At 35.0% G+C, this 19,695-nt stretch overlaps 4 protein-coding genes across 11 annotated transcripts in view; 2 read left to right on the top strand and 2 right to left on the bottom strand.

The window, feature by feature from the left end:
* LOC136347820 (interference hedgehog-like) overlaps window positions 1-8,309 on the bottom strand; it is a 52,233-nt gene extending 43,924 nt beyond the window's left edge. Inside the window, exons 1-2 of the mRNA XM_066298138.1 lie at window positions 8,170-8,309; window positions 6,036-6,134 (exon numbers count right to left, since the gene is read on the bottom strand). The gene's annotated coding sequence lies outside the window, so the exon portion shown is untranslated. The remainder of the gene's footprint in view (window positions 1-6,035; window positions 6,135-8,169) is intronic.
* LOC136347825 (transforming growth factor beta regulator 1) lies at window positions 6,743-8,101 on the bottom strand. Its single transcript, XM_066298157.1, has one exon. It carries the CDS (start codon window positions 7,824-7,826, stop codon window positions 6,843-6,845), a length of 984 nt encoding a protein of 327 aa, XP_066154254.1. The 5' UTR covers window positions 7,827-8,101; the 3' UTR covers window positions 6,743-6,842.
* An 828-nt stretch (window positions 8,310-9,137) lies between the features above and the next one.
* Window positions 9,138-15,572, top strand: LOC136347822 (forkhead box protein N2-like). 8 transcript variants are annotated; one of them, XM_066298147.1, is made up of 10 exons: window positions 9,138-9,269; window positions 11,223-11,454; window positions 11,873-12,063; window positions 12,119-12,382; window positions 12,495-12,767; window positions 12,958-13,047; window positions 13,148-13,239; window positions 13,311-13,337; window positions 13,478-13,591; window positions 13,653-15,572. In XM_066298147.1, the coding sequence occupies exons 2-10, from the start codon at window positions 11,247-11,249 to the stop codon at window positions 13,873-13,875; spliced, it is 1,482 nt and encodes a 493-aa protein (XP_066154244.1). In that variant the 5' UTR covers window positions 9,138-9,269; window positions 11,223-11,246; the 3' UTR covers window positions 13,876-15,572. The 8 variants fall into 8 exon arrangements, with proteins under 8 accessions (XP_066154244.1, XP_066154242.1, XP_066154243.1 ...); XM_066298145.1 differs by having other exon boundaries at window positions 12,119-12,394; XM_066298146.1 differs by having other exon boundaries at window positions 12,116-12,382.
* A 1,029-nt stretch (window positions 15,573-16,601) lies between these two features.
* On the top strand, window positions 16,602-17,301 carry mRpL14 (mitochondrial ribosomal protein L14). Its single transcript, XM_066298159.1, has 2 exons — window positions 16,602-16,908; window positions 17,009-17,301. Exons 1-2 carry the CDS (start codon window positions 16,677-16,679, stop codon window positions 17,260-17,262), a joined length of 486 nt encoding a protein of 161 aa, XP_066154256.1. The 5' UTR covers window positions 16,602-16,676; the 3' UTR covers window positions 17,263-17,301.
* The last annotated feature ends 2,394 nt before the right edge of the window (window positions 17,302-19,695 follow it).

Genomic DNA, 19,695 nt, shown 5'->3' with positions numbered 1-19,695 from the left:
CTGGTGGTTTTGGGATGATTGTTGTGGATGATACTGTTTTTGAGACTACGATTACTATCATTATAACACTTGTAAATACCAACATGGGCAGAAAGGCCACGTAGGCCGATAGCCCCTTCTTATTTAGGAAGGAATTATATTGTTTATTTATTTTTATTTTTTTTTATTTCCAGGTATCTCTCCTTATTCATAATGCCGTCGATGAATTCCAAAGTCCCAGTTCCTCCACAATAGTACACTACCACCTCCGTGTTTTACAGCAGGAACGGTGTGCTCTGTTTTGAAGGCTTTCTCCAGACAATTTGACGACCATCAGAGCCAAATAAATTGATTTTGGTCTCATCGCAAAATATTACGTTGTTCCAAAACGATACATCACAATTAACATATTTTTTGGCAAATTCCAATCTTTTAAGACGATTTCGTTTGGAGATGAAGGGTTTCCTACGTGCAATTCTACCATGAAAATTGTTGTTCCGAAATACTCTTCGTATTGTTTCATTGGATGTCGTCCGATGTATTCTTTCCTCGACCTCCTGACGTAGTTGTGCAACACTTCTTTTAGGATTTCCTTTAATTTGTTGCAATATAAAACGCTCATCTTGAGAACTCGGGATCCTTTTCCTTCCTCTTCCAGGTTTATTTTCGATTGTTCCTTCATATCTGTATCGATTAATAATCTTCTTTATTGTGGAATGGTTTTTGTCAATCAATTTTCCTATTTCACGAAACGATTTTCCTTGGCAATACCACTTTATAATTTGCTTTCTTATATCAATTGATATTTCGCTTCGAACACGTGCCATTTTTGTTTAAGATGATTTACTAATGCAAGTAACTACAGAAAACAACTGATATATAAAACCAAGAATTCCTAAGTGCATAAACAACATTTTTTTCTAAATTCCGTAGATATTTTATAGATTATTTGCAGGCGTATCTTCAATTTTGTGTCATCGTAATTCGCTTTGATTTTTTAAAATATTCAAAATCCGTTGTAAAAGCACTTTTTTGAAATTTCTTTTTTTATTATAATGTTGTCGACATTGTAAGACTTATTTAGATGCAGAATCGGCATTCAAAAAGTCGGTTAAAATTTGAAAATTAGAACCATATTTGATAAATTCAGAGGTGTATACTCAATTATGTGAGTAACTGTATGTATAGATTTAAATGTTTTATTTAGTCCGATATGTAATATATTTTTTTAAATCAAATATTTGTATGTGTAATGCAATAAATATTATTTATTTTATTATCCACTTTTTTCTCTTTAATTCGAAGTTATTTTGCGGTCCCTTAAAATTCGAGTTATGGAGGTTCGACTGTAGTTGAAACCGTACATTCGAGCCAACTCGGCCACAAGACATAGGATGTGATATACAGTGGCACAAAAAAGTCTCCGTACGGTTAGTTATCACACAAACTTATGGAGTTTTAGAGACAACACAAATAGTTGATCAACAAAATACAGTGGTGGCCATAAAAATAGGACCACTTCAAAAATTTCAATTTTTTATTTTTATCAGTAAAGAGATAAAAAATTTGAACAAAAAAAAACTAGAATACATTTAATAATAAAGAAAACAATATACAAAAATATAATTTAACGAAAAATAAATAAAAGTCTTCAATAAAACAATAAAAACAAAATAAATATGTGGTCATAAAAATAGGACCGGTAAAACATTATCAAAAAAAAAAGGAAAAAAAAAACGAAATTAGCAATTGAATATGGCCTAATGTTTAATATTTCGTTGCTTCTCCCTTTTGGGCAATCACTGCCTTTAATCTTTTAGGCATTGATCTTATTAAACGCTGGCAGAGCTCAACAGGAATAGCTTCCCATTCCCGTTGGACTACGGACCACAGTTCTTCTTTATTTTTGACCTGATGACTCCTCACAGCAGCCTTAAGGTGTACCCAAAGATTTTCGATGGGATTCAGATCCGGCGATTGTGAAGGCCATGGCACAACAGAAATTGCTTCATTTTGAAAAAATTGTTTCACTCGCCTAGCCGTATGTTTCGGATCATTATCTTGTTGATATTTCCAAATTAATGGCATTTCTTCCGAAGCATATGATAGCATAACATTTTTCATTATTTTAAGGTATTCCTCTTGGTTCAGGATTCCTTTTATCCAAAAAATAGGACCAACACCGAACCAAGAGAAGCAACCCCACAATTTTATATTACCACCTCCATGTTTAAGGGTTTTTAGAGTATGTTTTGGAAGCAATTCCTGTTTTGGTGGCCGCCTCACGTACCGTCGACCATCCGAACCAAACAAATTAATTTTTGTTTCAACCGAAAAAAGAACATTTTTCCACAATTTTATATTATCATCTTCGTTTTCAAAGCGAAGATGATTTTTCGCACATTTTATTCTTTTTAATTTGTTTGTTTTTGATAACAACGGTACCTTCCGAGCCACTCGGCCATGTAAATGAACTTCCTGCAATCGTCTTCGGATAGTTCTGGAACTTATTTCCAATTTTAGGACCTTTTGAAGTTCTTTGGAACTTAAAAAAGGGTTTTTTTGGGATTCTCGCTTTATTCGGCGGTCGGTCAAAATGGTTGTTTTCCTCTTACGACCGCGATTTTCTTGTTGTTCTTCGTGTTTGAGAGCATTTATTATTAACGTTTTCGATCTTCCTAGTTTTTGAGAAATTCGACGCAGGGAATTGCCCTCATCTCTAAGTGTTTATATTCTAATTCTTTCAGTTAAAGAACAGTGGTTTTTACGCCCCATCTGTTTGTATATTAATTATTAAAATGCATCAAAATCCTTCGAAATAATTAATTAGACTTACCTTTCAATTGCTATTCTAATGAATGAGGAATTATGAAAGTTATTAAAAAAATAACGAGCTTTTAATACACTGGTCCTATTATTATGACCACCTTAGTTTTGACTGTCTGAACGAAACAGGGGAAGTACAATTCTAGTATAAGGTAATTCCCCTGGTTTCTATTGACACACATAATTACCAACCTTGGTGAAATTTAGAACCCTATTTCGAACGAGATAGAATAACTTTCAATAAACTCTTCTCCATATTTAAAATTGAACCAGTAGTGGTCCTATTTCTATGGCCACCACTGTATATACCAATCTACAACAAGGAACATTCCTTAGTCCATTAACAATGATAATCAAAAAGTTAGTCAAAGAAATTCCAATTTTAGACGAACTTTTCGTAATATTGGACATATTCTTGCACAAAAAAGTCTTCGTACGATTCAAAGATGTACGCAATAATCTTTTTTGCTGCGAAGGAACGCCGATAAATAAAAATTCCTATGTGGTTAGCTTCGCAATAATATGTATCAGTTACTAAAAACATCTCAAAGAGTACATCATGAATTCAAAAAATCGTGAAATTGATGCCGATTTGAGGCAGTTAATCATTAAATTGTATTGTGATGGCCATTCAATGGCTAAAGTAGCAAACATGGTAAAGAGATCTAAGTCAACGGTACAATATACAATTGAGCGCTATGGAAAACATGGTATGGTAAAAACAAGACCAAGAACTGGACGCCCAAAGACTCTGAAAGCGCAAGAGGAACGATATATTGTGCGTCACATTAAGAAAAATCCAAAAGTAACCGCCACGCAAATCAATAAAAATAAAAAAAAGACTTAAACCTAAATTGTAGTGACGAAACGGTTCGAAATGTTCTTTCTAAGATGCAACGGTTATAAAGCCAGATCCATCCGCAAAAAGCCCTTTTTTTCGAAAGCAAACAGGCTAAAACGGTTGAAATATACTAAAGAGCATTTAAATAAGGACCAGGACTTCTGGAACAACATAATTTTTAGTGACGAGAGCAAATTTAACATTCATGGATTGGATGGCAAAGGAAAAGTGTGGAGAAAACCGAATACTGAGTTTGAAATCAAAAATTTATCTGCAACGGTCAAACATGGAGGCGGAAGCGTTATGGTTTGGGGTTGCATGTCGGCAGCAGGAATAGGCAATCTGTGTTTTGTTGACGAAATAATGGACAGTAAAGCGTATGTGAACATTTTAAAAACAAATCTTAAAGCTAGTGCGGAAAAGTTGAGCCTTAGTAGATCTTTTATTTTTATGCAAGACAATGATCCAAAACGTACCACGCGTCTAGCAAAAGAATGGCTTAACGTTAAGAGTATTTTAAATCACCCACCCCAATCGCCTGATCTAAATCCGATTGAGCATCTGTGGGAACACTTGGAGCGAAAAATAAGATCATATACAATTACTAATAAAAATGACTTAAAAGAAGCATTATTAAAAGAATGGTCCAAAGTACCGCCTAATGTAACATCAAATTTAGTTAATTCTATGAATCGACTATTACATGCAGTGTTAAAGTCTAAAGGAAACGCCATAAAATATTAAACATTTATTGTTCCAATAATTCAATTAAATTTAGTTAATATTAGTTTAGTCAATAATGTGTCCAATATTAAGAAAAGTTCGTTTAAAATTGGAATTTCTTCGACTCACTTCTTGATTATCATTGTTAATGGACTAAGGAATGTTCCTTGTTATAGATTGTTATATATTTTGTTGATAAACTATTTGTGTTGCCTCTAAAACTCCATAAGTTTGTGTGATAACTAACCGTACGGAGACTTTTTTGTGCCACTGTATCTGCTAGAAAATGCGTTCAATTTGTTCAAGAATTTGTCCAAATAATATAAATTATCGGTCCTACCCAGGACAAAGATTAGATGATGAGATCTTAATCTAAACGGCCTAGTGTCGTGTTAGGCGGGGGTTTCGAGACCCTACATCTCTATCTTGACCGAATTCATGAGCGCCTCACATGATTTTCCTTGACCCAATTTCAATTCATGACCACACGAAATTTGGGCCCAGACTGAGTAGCAATAATTACTTTCATTAATTGCAACTTAATTTGCCCAAGTCCGAGACGCGTGTGCTTTGTGCACATTATGAAAATACGTATTACAAATGCAAAACGAATTGGCAAAATTTCAGTGATACGCCTCTGCAATAGTGAAGCAATCATAGTCCGAGATATGATGTATAAACCCCTACGCCCTATGCGCGGCTTGAATACAACCTGCCATCGGAGGCTTCGCGGGTCGCCACACCACTGTCTGGTTACAAAAAGGGTCCTGGTTAGGTCATTAAAAAATTGCCCTCGTCATTATTTTTTCCATATTATATGTATGATAATAACTTTATTCATGTGTTTTATCAAACTGTTTTATCGCGTTCCTACCTGCTGCATCGGAGAGGTAGAAACTTCTTTTTTTAATTGGTAAAATTCTGCTGGAAGTAGCGTTGTTTCTGAACTATACACAGATAATACTTGTGCCTTAATGAGTGGCTCTCATGGAAACCCCCGTTTTCAAAGCGTAAGTCCATATTTATGCAAACAATTTACATGCTGCAAATCGCAATACAATCCGTATCTCGTCAAAGATCTTAAAAATAATTCCTTAAGACCACTTCTTAGGAATGACCAGTCGAACTCCCGTTGCACGCATACTTGCAGGTGGACGTCAAGAAACTCAGCAAATATATTTAGCAAATAACTACTTCTTCCTCTGGTTCGAATTAGATATCTCCAACTCTCTCTACCCATTTCAACCGATGACATGAATCTACATTATGTTGGTGACTATCTATTGCATCGTCATAAACGATGTTCTCTAATAAAAATTATTTGACTAAATATGGTCCCTGATCTATACCACCATTATTCAATGGAATGTTTCACTGAGAAACTATAAAAAGTCGACGCGTTCGGCTTCGCGTTTCGTTAATGTGTTCTCAGATAGACTGCTGGAACTTATTATTATTATGTACAATAGTGACCAGACCAACGAATAACTTCTTCTGGTCCTTGTTTCACTAGATAACGACCCATTATAAAATATGGACGTATATGTAGCTACAAGTATTTAACTCCTCACAAACGGTTTTCTAGCGTTCTCGAGACGAGTTTATTTATTTATTGGTATTAATAACAGTCTGTCCAATTTAAATAAAAACCAAAATTAGCACCTACCTTATAAGTGAAGAGGTTCTTTGGTCAACAGTGCTTTTAGTAGACGCGCGTTTTTCCTTTCTGCTCCATTTTCATAGTGATCTCAGTGTTCGCAGTTCCCTAAAAACACATGTGAATCATAGATATTAAAGGGAGCTGTCCTTTCTAAGTGTATTCACAAATTTCGAAATAAAAAAATCGGTTAAACCGAAAAAGACGCCAGATCCGTATTTTAAAAAATTGAGCGAGTGAAATTGCCATCTTCAACGCGAAATATCGCTTTGATATGGAGAAATAAATGAACAAAAAAAATGTACTAAACTTTGTTTATTCAGATTGATTGTTTTTGATCATTCTTACAGTCTTCCAGTGAGCACACATTTATTGGAATTCTTATATTACAATATCAAGAAGCCTTAACATAAAGGCCCCTGATCGTCAAGACTTAAACGGCTTAGCCAGACCGGTCTTGGCGCCGCCGGTAAAATTCTCGCTTTTGTCGTGGCCTTTATAGATATTTACTCGGCGGCGAATCGACAAGAATGGCCGCCAATTCTCTGAAGAACAAAAAAAAAACTGAGGGGATTGGGAAAAATTGCAAGGCGTAACGCCGGCACGCAAAGGAATGAGATGCACTGATGTTGTGCTTGCATTACGACGACGTCTTGATGTAAGTATATGTATTTACATGTGCAGATACCTACTGTTAAACATTAAACAAGCCCCAATATGTGTACTTTATTTTATTTATTACTCTAGCGTACTTGATCAATTTCCGTCTACATAAGAGAAGTTTAACCCTGGACACTTATTTTTATTGTACCAAAACTAGAGCGAATCAATATAATCACTGGGCTTTTGTAGCACATCCGGTGCCATCTTATATTTACACATATTAATACTTCTTTGTAAATAGTCATAGCTCAGACCAGCATCATTGTAGTCTTTGCTGGTTTCAGCAGTCTTTGAAACTTCAAACCTCGTCCACTTGTAGTTAATACACTTCCGGCTTCCTGGATAAGTCTGAAGTAAATGCAGGACCGTCGGATGTGTCAGGCCAAAAAATTCATTGCCCCTTGGTCGAGTGCTGACCACATTCAGCGAAAGAGCATCGTTGATTTGCTGGAGAAGTAGTGAGTGGCAAATGTCTGGGGTATCCCCAGTGATTTCAGAGGTGCCATCATCTGAAGCAATGGCAAATAGCGGATTACCATTTTCTTCTGATATTTTGCATGTGTAGATGCATTTTACAGTTGGGTCTCTTAAACTGCCATAAATCCTGGTTGATACATAACCAATTGGGAAAATGGCTTCTTCACAATGGAACTCTGGAAGATCTATTACCACATCTCCTAACGAATGAATTGTTAACCTTCCAAGATCAATTGGAAATAAAGGTCTTCCAACACTATCAACTAAAACTGGTTGAATAAATTTTTTCTTGTTGCTTTTAACACTAGGTTTCCGAGGCTTTGAAGTTGAAGACCTCCTCTCTGTTACTGAAGACTCTGATGATTTTTTTCTAGATTTCTTAACATCACTTGTAGTGGATTGGGCAAGGGCTGTGCCTTTGGCAACATTTTGTATTTCCTGGCAAAGCTGCGGTTCATATTCACACAGCTTCCGCAAAAGAAATTTTCTCTCTTCTTTCCTAATGATAATATTGATCTGCACCTCCTCCAGCTCGTCAACTAGTGCTGCATTTTCGTGCACATATTCCACTATCATTCGCTTTAAAACAGACAGTTTTTGTCGATAGCTTACCGAACTAGGCCGTTTTGGCTTGAAAGAGTTTTGATATTTAGCTGTCATTGAATTTTGGATTAAATGCAGGTATTGCTGGCAATAGATTGGCCTTTGGTATATATTTAAATACAATTAAAAAATCAGATAAATAAATTTAGAAACTTAGTTTGATGCTTGATATCTAGCTACCTAGGACCCCACTAAATTTGATTTGATTTTCGACTTGTTTTTGTTTGATTATGACTAGAAATATAGCTTGGCCTTGTCAAAACCAGAGACTGTCTTTTTTTAATGTACGTTCACAGACAAAGAGAAACATATAAACAGAGGGACAATTGCAGAAGGAAAGGCAGTATATCATTTTAAGATTCTCACCGTAAAAGAGGAACTGAAGGAGTTTACTATTTACCTCGTTTTTGGCACAGCATCTACAGACATTTACAACTATATACAAACAACCACTAAACTATGATTACTATGATACAAAGAACCAGATTACTATTCAGATTTAAAATGCCAAACACACACAAAAACAAAACGAAAATGTAAAAAATTAAGAAATGACTGATGACATTTCTCGAAATGTCACACGTCACAAACGTTATTGTCATTAAATCTGCCAATAGGCTATCTTCATTGATGAACTTTTTGTACTATCTTGCATTTGCTGAATTTATTACACCAGAGCATTTTTCATGTAAAATTTGAAAGAACTAAATGTTTTTTCTATGGCAGTGTGTACAACTTTAGAGCAGTACTGTGATGAACTTATTGTTTTAAGTTTGGAATAGATGGGGTAGTCAACACAGCTTAACTTTGTCAAGAATGTAAATAATGACCGTTTTATACTTTGTTTGGATCTATCACGTCTTAATTTCACTTGAATTTTAACTTAACTAAAAAAACATTGAATATTACCTAACTTATAATGTTCTTTCAATTTGTTACACGTAAATGACCATTACTTCATTGTTTAATGCGGAAAACTATTCTAATTCAGCTCGACAAAAAAAAAATCTAATTTTTTTTCTGCGTATCTGCAACCAAATATACAGTATAAAAGTTTGAAATTCTAATTTATTTTTTACAGATGATTTTCAAATTTAAATATATTCTAAATTCCAAATGTCAGCACACATGTTTTATGAAATTTAATTTTCAAGAGCTAGCAATCTATAAATTGCCACTTAGACTCATTGCAGCCAAAAAGTAGTAAGAAAAGATTAATAAAAATAAAAGCAAAGGCACGGGTCTCTGGCTTCTTTAAATGATTATACCAATTCGACAAGTGTATTTTTTAAATTTTTGTTCATGTCGCTTCCGATTCTAAGAGATCTTCGACAATTTTCTATAATTCCAAAATAAATAATTTAAATGGCGCGAAAATTTGAAAGAACGTCAAACGGGCTGGCATCAAACAAATCACATATCATGTGTTTGTGGCAGAAAATGGTGTGGTCTTGATTTCAGTGTTTCCTTCAAACATTTTCCTGAATATTTTGTGTAAAGGTGAGGAGATTTTCATTAATTTATTGTGATTTAAGTGCAAGTGAGTTGCTCCTGTCGTGCCAAAAGTTTTCGTCGATTTTAGTTAATAGCATTGTCCAAAAAATCCCTTGCAACAAATTCCATGGTTCACGTTCTATGGCATGCCAAATACAATTTGTTTTAATGGCCGCATTTTTGACCTACATTGCCCAATCAAAAATGTTGTTTAGCCAAATCTTTCGTTTATATTCAACGAAGGATTCATAGCAAAAGTCTCTTTGTTCTCATTAAAGCTGAGACAAAGAGAGACCAAAAGACATACTTGGGTCACCAAGATGGGGCAAAGTTATTTTGGAAAAATATGGTTATGTGTTAACGCGTGGCATATAACTTTCCAAAAATATGCTTTATTATATTTATCATACTAGGCAAACCTATTTCAATATCCTTATTCCTAATGTGTACAATTGCATGCCTATTTAGTATCCATAGTCCACTATCGAATGTCTGTATATTAGAAGCATATGTAACTAAAACAATTGGAGATTTCATAGTTTTAGCTATCTGCCTGAACTTTCATATAAACATTATTGTAGGACATAGACTGTAGTTTTAAAATAAAGAAATCAACGTTAACTAATGAAGCCTAAAATAGCTGTTTTGATCATATTTCACTACCCTAGAATTACATAACAATTTACTGTCATTGATTAGTTGTGTGTGATGTTAGTTATCAGCAGTAAGCATTGAAGAATGAGTGGGTTTGTATCTGTTTTGTGGCTAAGAATAAGGGATGAAACAGCACATCATTGTTTTAGCATTTAATGTTACTTATTTGTTTTTTGTTTTGGTCTTAATCAGTCAGTTACAATAGGTACTTGGTTAGATATATTTTTTTTGCGTTATTCTAACAAGAAATTGTCGTTTTTTTTTTACTTGTTAACTAACCATCATACCTTGCCAGTCTCATTCATAGATAAATTCAACGAAATGCATGTGTCCCTAGCATTGAATTTGCTGCAAGGATTGCTATTTTCGAATGAAACGCATAATCCTTATCCTTTAAACGTACGTGATGCACCTCTTACGTCAATGTTTAATTGAACTTCTCATAGCAATATAAGCCATAATTTTTGCGTCTGACATTGGCATTGATTCTTTGATGCTAATCTCCCAGCAAGTCCTCTTATTATTTAGGAAAAATCATTTAAAAACGGCAACCGAGCCAGTGGTTGTCATAGAGACGGTGACGCTGCAACCGATCTGCAATGAGCTGCGACGCCCGCCGTCGAAAACCAATCGGGTTTCCTCATAAGTAAAGCGCACAGATACGCCGTAGGAGTGTCGCGACTCGCCCCAACTATGGATGCTCGGTTAACCGGTTGGCATAGCAACTGCACTGTCCCAAAACCCTAAAATGTTGCCATGATAAAGATGTCCAGAATTCTGGATTTGATGACAGGAAAAAACATATATTTTTTTGTGAAATTATTTCTAATTGTGGTGAAGAAAAATTAAAGTGTTTTGAAGTTTACTTTACAGTTTTAATTTGATACATAAATATTCGTGTGTAGCTTCGTGATTAGTGTGATTCGGTCAATGAAGCATCTGTAAAGAAAGCGATAAAGAAAACATGTTTTATTGCGACACGACTGTGCTAAATTAATTTGTATTACTATTTATATCAAATAAGTCGTAAACTCAGCCCAATTAGGTAAGCAGACGTCACTGAAGGTCGTATCGCTTTAAGGATGCCACTATATACAAAGTAACCGATGAAACTGTAAGGAGGATAACTTGTCAATTCAGTGTAAATCAGTCAATATATAGTATGACGTTTTCTGTGTTTGGTGACAAAATTCCTTACACGATTGTTTCTTGGGCTTCTAACGCTGCAGCCTATGAGTACTAAATTTCAAGATCATAAACAGTCAGCACATACAATTTATTTAGCCTAACTGTTGTGTTTTGCAGCATTAATCCCTTTCAACTAACTTAATGTCACCTGAGCGACCAGGCTCAGCCCAAAGTGAGGCTGCGCTCGCTGCTCCACGTATGTCAGAACCGGGAAGTCCCATTGCATACACTCCTTTAAATAATGCTCAATCGCCGATTTCGATTTTGTTAGCTGTGGCACAGAGCCAGAAAGTACCCGACGATGATTTAACTAGTTTGTCTTGGTTACATGAGGGAGATGTTCTCAAAGGTATGGAAACATGTAGTTAGGAGTAGAAGTATGAATCAGATATGTACAGAATCAGTTATCTTTTATTGTGCGGAAATAATGGACAAGTATTCAATAAAAGTTGTATGATGAATATACAGGATAGTCACTATCCAAAGGGCCAAACATTATTTACCGATTTTTTCTGGCAGAATCTTATGATTTGTTTTATAGCTCTAAGATGACATGAAAAGTTAAATCAGATTCCTTGTTTTTTTTTTTTTTTTTTTTTTTTAGTGGAAATTAAGGTTTAAATTAAGTTGAAAGTTAAACATAATGGCAGAAATGACAGAAAAACATTGGTGTAAAAATGCTTATTTGATAGTACTTGTCATTGTAGTGGTACAGACCCTAAAAACTGTTAAAAATAGTTATTATTGAAGTTAGATTTTGGTCGCAGGAATGAACATCAACGCTTCGCCTCCAAGTAGCACCACTTCCACTCCTGTAAAAAATAACGTGTCATTCCTACCCGACCAATCGCCCACGAGCGACTACGTGGACGATTCCTCTGTCGGCACGCCTGAGTCTTCCACTTGTACCGTCGTGAATTCGCCGACTCCGAAAACTACCTCCAATTCCAACTATCAGGTAAAGCTACATAATCATTCCTTCTAAAACTATGTGGGATTTTCTTCCAAAGCAGAGCAGTAGTAATCAAAGCATGCGCAGCCTGAACGTGCCGTACGATCCCCAAGTGCACGTGCAGAGTAAACCTCCCTATTCATTTTCCTGTATCATATTTATGGCCATAGAGGACTCGAAGCAGAAGGCTTTGCCAGTTAAGGAAATTTACGCCTGGATTCTAGATCATTTTCCTTATTTCAAGAACGCTCCCACCGGCTGGAAAAACAGCGTTAGACACAATCTCTCATTGAATAAGTGCTTCCAAAAGGTGGAGAAGGTTCCAGTAAGTAATAAAGTAAGATCATCGTTTTTTTTTTGTTTATTGTTGTTAAAGTGTTAATAATAAAGGACTTGTTTTGTTCAAACGTATTCACTATGTCTGTTTACTTTGGTAGAACTTGGGCAAAGGCTCACTGTGGACGGTGGACCCACAATACAAACCGAACCTAATAGAATCTTTGAATCGGTCACCTTTCTATCCTTGCCCCGCCATTGAAGGCTCAATAGCTTATGCCACGTCTACGAAAAATACCCAATCTACCATTAAGGATGAGATGATCGGCAATAAAGGCGCGAATCTCCCAAATCCTGAACTGTTTCCGTATTTGAGCAGAAAATTAGCAGCCACCGGGCGGTCTATGCAACATCCTAATGTGAAATCGGAACAGGTCAGTACAGGTCTAATATTGGGGTAGGATTGCATATAATATATAGCGTGGTTTAAGTTTTAGTTCACTCGCTACTTTTTCTGGGGTCATGCACCTTTTACCACACTATCTATGTTGCCTCTTTTCTATAATCCTTGATAATTTAGATATTTTTAAAGAATTATCGAAGGACAAAACGACTTTTTTTTAGGAGGAATCACTGGATGCCGCAGACGCAGCCGCCGTGATGCTAAGCCTGAAGCATGCCGCTAGAGTCAATAAAGTTAAGCAGGAGATGCAGGTATTTGTTGTGCTGAGAGATACTTGTTGTATTGTATAAGATCTTAGACAATACAACAAACTCTTTTTGTATGAGATCTTCTCCTACTCTACGTTATTAGGTAATTACCACTTCTCCAAGTCAAGATCATACGTATAGCGCCGCGGATAGCGGCGACAATGAAGACGAGGCTTTCGAGAGCGACGAAGACAAGTAAGTCGCAATGCGTTCTCTTGCTCTCTCAAAAACGTGTGTTTTGAAAAATGATTATTTTTTCGATAAAGCGATGACTTGAGGATCATCCGAAATAGGTAAGAAGCCCGTTTATTTTTGATTTCGGGGACACAACACCGTTGCGATGTTTAGAAATGGGCTAGAGTTGAGGACACAAAAGTTTATTAAACCCCGATAGGGTTTTTAAGAAAGAAAATTAAACATAGTTTCTTTTTAGGAAACGGTTAAAAGTGGTGCGTAGGAAAATAAATTTTGAAGACGACGAGGAACGGAGGATTAAAGAGGGTGCGGAGACTCTGCTTAATTTAGCAACATTAGTCACCAATAAGAGGTAAGTGTAGGATTCATTACGTATTGCTGTGCATTTGCAAAAAAGTCACTTTTTCGTACAGGTCAATAATGGACCATAGCGATTGCGAGCCCCAAACCAAAATCCCTCGTTTTCTCGATGCTCAAGAGGAAAACAGCTGCGAGGAGCAAAAGCACGTTCCTTTCCAGCCTCGAATGCTTCGAGTAAAACGAAAGGAAAATCCGTCTCCCAAAAAGGTGTTCAACAACAATCAGGACGAATGGCTCAAGCACAGACGTGAACTCGACATTAATCAGTCGAGGTAATACACACCTTACAAACAGTAGTAGATTCGGTTTTTGTTTTTAGAGAATTGTTATATTTGTTTTTTCCCTTCTCGAAAATGTGATGATAACTGAAGAACGTTATTCACATTGTCGCTGCGACATTTTTGTGAGTAATATAACTGTTATGTAAGTCGTTGAATATTGCTTTAAGTCTCTTCTCTGAATATGATTAGAGAGTTCTTTTTATCTACGAGTGAACTAAAATGTTGTTTTACCCGTTTACACTTACGTTTTCTGCATTTTCTTACTCTCGCATGAAACAATTTTTCTAGGAGTGTCAAAGTAAATTGATGAAAGTTCGAAACGCGTAATCAAAATTTGGAATTTATATTTAAAATTAATCCACCTCGATATGTGATCAAAACGCGTTATGAATAAAAAAATCACGCTATTTTTAAAGCACAATGTATTCCAATCCGAAATCACAAGTTGAAGGAAAGTGACTATTATTGAATGGTTAGTGATGACTGGTGATGTTGCGATCATTTTGGCGACAGGTATAAAAATAATTATAACTTTATAGGTTTATGAAAAAGAGGTGACCAATTGTTGATTTAGATCATTATAAAGAAGTCGGAAGCTAGTAATAGTTAATTGGTCGGAATTGCTCCGAAACATAACAGAAGAAATAGCGAACAGGCAAAGAAATCATCGTTTATACGAAATACGCACTTGGGAAGTCCCCCAAGTTCGATTTATGATTACATATAAAAATGTTTTGTGATTTAAAAATCACGTGATTTTCAAATTATAATGCGTTTTGGTCTGAGATAATAGATCAACAGATTACGGCCCAGGCACCAAGATCTGTATCACTATGGACAATCTATTCCACACTTCCAAAGTCATAAGTTTGTATTTAGTGCACTAGTTGTAGTACAGTATCGTATTCAACTCGCACCAAATGGTTATTTCGTGTTCGTTATTTAATTTGAGCTTAACAAATTCGCGCAGAAAACTTGTGCAATTAGAGAGTAATATACAATATACTATATTGTAAAATTGAAAAGCGCCCATTCAAACCAGGCTTTTAAAAACGTGTAAAGGTTACATATTTTATTTTATTAAATCATGTAATTACATATTATTGTTAGAATATTTATTGAAATGTGTAATTTTATGCTCATTAACTATTTAACTCGATTTCTTAAATGTTGCAATGCAACTAGAATGCTTAAAAAGTCATGGTTATGCTACACGGCATGTAATTTCAGAATATACTTGTGCTGGTGAAAGGTTGAACATTTCTGTGCTACATATTGTAGCTATAAGAAGACGTCTTTCGCTTAATTGCTCTGTAGGGTAGGTGAAGACAGGAGAAAAGGTGTAGCAAAATCATCATATTTTATGTTCACAATCCAATTCATACTGAATCCTTGCGGTTTTGCTGTATCGGAAAGTGTACCTTTACTTTGAGGCCCACGTTAACTTTGTATTGTTATCAATTTATTTAATTGAACAATCGATTTGTTTCATCTTCTATGAAAACAGACATGTTTATGGTATATGTGAAAAAGGCTGTGGTGTAAAAATCGTTTAATCTATACAAAAACTACTTAATCGCACTGCTAGAAGTCTTCTTACTTCACAAGCAACTCCAACAGAGGAAACTCAATGTGCGATGATTGACTTTTTCAATACTTGATTACAATGTCGTAATAAACCAATTCTAAATAGGTGTAGTTTTCTCTTCCTTGTTTTTGTACATAACGTAAAAAATAAGCGATACGGCTAGGAAATGTAGATGAAGTGCGAAGTGGCACTAAATCGTGAGAAGTGCCACTTTCGTTCAATCAGTGTGGCCAAATGAGTACATTGAGGTTCCACATGCACAAACAAGTTCACTAGGTAGGTACCTATAGTAGAAATAAAAATAAAAATAAATGCATAGCAATATATAATTAGAGCAGGCTTTATCTTTATGAGAAACATCGCCCTGCTTTTCTTAGTCTCCTCTAAAGTGTAGTGCCAAAATGTCTAATAATCGCGTATTAATTTCAGAATTTTAGGTATATTATTTCTGAAATAAACGACTACCTACTATAATAGTAAATTTTCCTGTCTGTACATATACATTTCGAAGCGGTAAATTCGTTGATTCTTTACCGAGTTTTAGGTCTGTCTTCCAGAGTTTTATTAATAAGAACTAAAAGTGATATAGATTTGCTATGTGAAGAGAACTATTTTAAACCATTGTTGTACCTATGTATAAAATTTCTTTGTGTGTGTGTGTTTTTTTTTGTGGATGCCTCCCGATTGTGATATAAACATGATATTCTATTTCAGCGCATTGGAAAAGATTGTAACTTATATTGCTCTTAACATAAATAGAGACATGAACCTTTTTCCTGTTCGATGCGGGCATTTTACCTTTTTATTTGTTCACGTAAAAAAGCGAAATGTATTTTAAGTCAAAAAGGCAATAATTGAATATCTACCTACTGTATATTGTTTTAACATGATTTTTTTATTGTTATGAATCTGAAGAAAAATGTAAAATAAAATATTAATCTTCAGAAAAATTTACATTGTTTTTTTCACATTTATCAGGTAATTATTATACCTCGATGTAATCTATCAAACGTTTTTAGTTTGCAAAGTTCTTTATATAGTTAAGTCATTTTACTTGAACGTACATCTCGGTACCGTGAATCCACCGTTCCTATTCTTCATTTCACGGCAGAGGCGATTTGTCAAATTAGATCGGCGACTTGACAACGTTGCAATTTTAACCTCACTTTAGACGCGAAATAACATTTAAAATACGACTTACCAAAAAAATGAATTTAAACAAATTCGGAACGCTCTTAAAACACAAATCGGCAAATTTACAAAAAGTTGTGCATTGCCATTTCAATTTTCATTTCCACACATCGACAACCTTCCATGAAATACAAAAAATGACCAAGCTTCGAGTAGTAGACAACAGCCCCATTGGGAAGCAAGCAATGGCAGAGGGCAAACCGCCAAAGTGCATTCACGTTTACAATAAAAAAGGGATAGGAATGATAGGTAAGTAAAAGGAATGTTCAAGATGTTTTGAGAGGCAAGATACAAAACAACAAATTAAAACACTGAACTAGGATTACTGTGTACTTGCTTTGTTTTCCAGGAGATAAAGTCTTGGTCGCCATAAAAGGAGAAAAGAAAAAGGGTATTCTTGTAGGTCTCAAACAGAACCAGAAGCCAAAAGTTGCTAAGTTTGACAGTAACAATATAGTGCTCATAGATGATAATGGAACTCCCCTTGGAACTAGAATTTATGTTCCTATTCCGACTATATTAAGGACGATATTAAAGGAGAAAACTTTTTCTAAAGGGGCAGATTATACTAAGTTATTGGGTATAGCTTCCAGGTTTGTTTAGATTGTTATTGAATATTAAATTAAAAACTTTTCTTTTTCATATTAGCATTTAATTCTATTGCCCTTAAACCTCTTATTTAAATGGACCATAGGGATCTTAAAATTTGATTATTGTGCAATACCTCGAATACACTTAAAGTTAGTTAAATAACTAATTAGTGGGCATGTCGATGATTTTGCAATATCACCTAGCTTAAGCACTCTTTGAGTTGCATATAATGTGATTTAATTTGTAAGCATATAAATTTATTTAAGCATGAGTTCTGTTATTGAAAACTATTTAAAATGTGTAAGAAAATGGCGCCTGGTTCTACCAACCGCAACATGTTGTCACATTTCCAATTATTACTCATGTAAATATCATTTTTGCAACGCTGAAATGTCAGATAAGTCAGAGCTGTCACTGTCAAACTCACTCAGAGTTGAGTCTACTCGGCTCGGCAGCACAACAAGCCGCGACTCTAGTAAAACACGTTTTGATTTCGTTTATTTAAACAAAAAGAGACATAAACCAGTGCAAAATTTGTTGTTTTTCTTCCGTTCGTTGTGATCATTAAAGTGGTAAGCAGTTTTCATTGTTTATATCTCATTCTCCACCGAAAAAACAACCCCAAATGACGTCCCTAATGGCTAAATGGCTTGGCGGGTGAGGCTTTAGCCGCCCCTGAAACACGTTTCACAACTAATTTTCGGAGTAAATTTGCATTTTTCTGCATTTAGCCTCCTGCAATAGAATATTTAGTAATCAATTTTACTTTTTTTTGTCTTAGTTTTAACCTTGTGCAACCCAATTCCTTTGTTCTCGGTTGCGATGTGCGTTGGATTAATATCTCTCTCTATTAAATTTTAGGACAAGTTACCTAGAATTCTTGCTCTAGTTATAATAATTATCGCTTACGACATATTTCCGATGAAATTTATTAATAATAGAATTCGAAATAACCTACGAGAGGTTAAATTATTGTTTTGATAGGAATTGTACCTATATTTTAAAGGCTTTATCAGTGGCCATTTTTGTACTTAAAATAGAGACGTCTATGAAGAAATATTTTCAATATAATATTCCACAGTAATAGAAACAAATAGATGGAAAAACAATTCCTACAGGTAGTCAATTTCTTATGAAAATTATCCTTGGAATGTACCTCTACAAAGACCTTGAATCTTGAATACCGTCAGCAGCTTTAGGTCGCTGACCTCCCACTGCTCTTTGTTGGACAGGTTTACGGATTTTTTTCTCTTATTGCAAGTATAAAGCTCTCTTTATCAGTTCTTGGCCATGCAGCATGGAATATGATCATTGAACTTCTGGCTTTTCATAAAATATTTACCTCAACTTATTTATTTAAGAATTGGGTAAGTGCAATGTATAATACATAAAACTTTTCTGGCAAAGTGTTATTGGCTGACTTTAATTTATGTAAAATTAACAATCAGTACTTGCAATATATATTTCTATATTGATGGTCTGTGAATCATTTAACTATTTAGCAATTAGAAAGTTGCTTTCAACAAAGGCTTAAACAGAACTGTATATTGCTTATTTCCAATCAACTAAAATAGCGAAATTGGCCAAACGATTTCGTCGTACATTCTATATTGCACCGAAAGTATTCCCACTAAGACCCACACTCATCTTTTCCCACCATTATTTCAGTTTACTTCTTTTCACTAGCTCCGTTCCTTGCCCTGCGTTCTCATAGATACGGTTTTGGGTTTTTTCCATGACTAAGCTACATCCACTGATTCTGGTTGAAAATATAAGACGTGTTGCTTTTTTAGGAGTTTGTGCAATTTTTTTAAAATACTTTGGTGCAAAATATTGAATTTTACGTCAATTATCAATGTCAACTTTACATGAGCGACTCTGTTCCAGTTTTAGTATTTGAATAGGAGTCAGCATATCTTTATTAATATTTTGTCAACTTTGGACCTCTGGCCCTCAATTTTTTCATTCCCTTGTATGTCCTGCAACTGCTTCTTGTGCACTTCTCTCTTTAGCTTATCAATGTATAATTTTTTTGTTTCGAGCGGGGATAAATAGGTTTTCAATTAATTTGTGCAGTTCAGGTTTGAGAATTCTTAGCCAGTCTTAGATTATGACGCAAATACAGCGTTGAGTCATTTACATGGAAAATTTTTTACAATTTTTGATTCGACAGTCAACAAATCGTTGCTCGCATCGAATATAACTTATACATTCTAAGAATGAACTTAGCCGAGTCCTCAGTCAGTGATTTGGTACCACTTCAATTGTTTCATTTATCTTAATAGGCAAATATGAAAAGGTTTAGCACCATGGGATGTGGTAAATATTTAGCAAAATATTTTTTTGAATTACTCACTCAAAAGGGATGTCTTTTGTGGTGATGTATTCACATTGTTCAGGAAGTCTTTGCTTAATTGTCATATTGAAGTAACGTTCAAGCACACA

The sequence above is a fragment of the Euwallacea fornicatus genome, chromosome 30 (genome assembly GCF_040115645.1).
Source record: "Euwallacea fornicatus isolate EFF26 chromosome 30, ASM4011564v1, whole genome shotgun sequence".
Classification (NCBI taxonomy): Eukaryota; Metazoa; Arthropoda; class Insecta; order Coleoptera; family Curculionidae; genus Euwallacea; species Euwallacea fornicatus.
This window is presented reverse-complemented; position numbering and strand designations above follow the sequence as displayed.

Coding starts and splice junctions, on each gene's coding strand:
- mRpL14 (XM_066298159.1), top strand. CDS start 16,677: ATGAATTTAAACAAATTCGGAACGCTCTTAAAACACAAATCGGCAAAT. Junction 16,909..17,008: donor AAAAGGGATAGGAATGATAG/GTAAGTAAAAGG, acceptor TTTGTTTTCCAG/GAGATAAAGTCTTGGTCGCC.
- LOC136347825 (XM_066298157.1), bottom strand. CDS start 7,826: ATGACAGCTAAATATCAAAACTCTTTCAAGCCAAAACGGCCTAGTTCG.
- LOC136347822 (XM_066298143.1), top strand. CDS start 11,247: ATGTCACCTGAGCGACCAGGCTCAGCCCAAAGTGAGGCTGCGCTCGCT. Junction 12,768..12,957: donor CTAATGTGAAATCGGAACAG/GTCAGTACAGGT, acceptor ACTTTTTTTTAG/GAGGAATCACTGGATGCCGC. Junction 13,240..13,310: donor TTCGAGAGCGACGAAGACAA/GTAAGTCGCAAT, acceptor TTTTCGATAAAG/CGATGACTTGAGGATCATCC.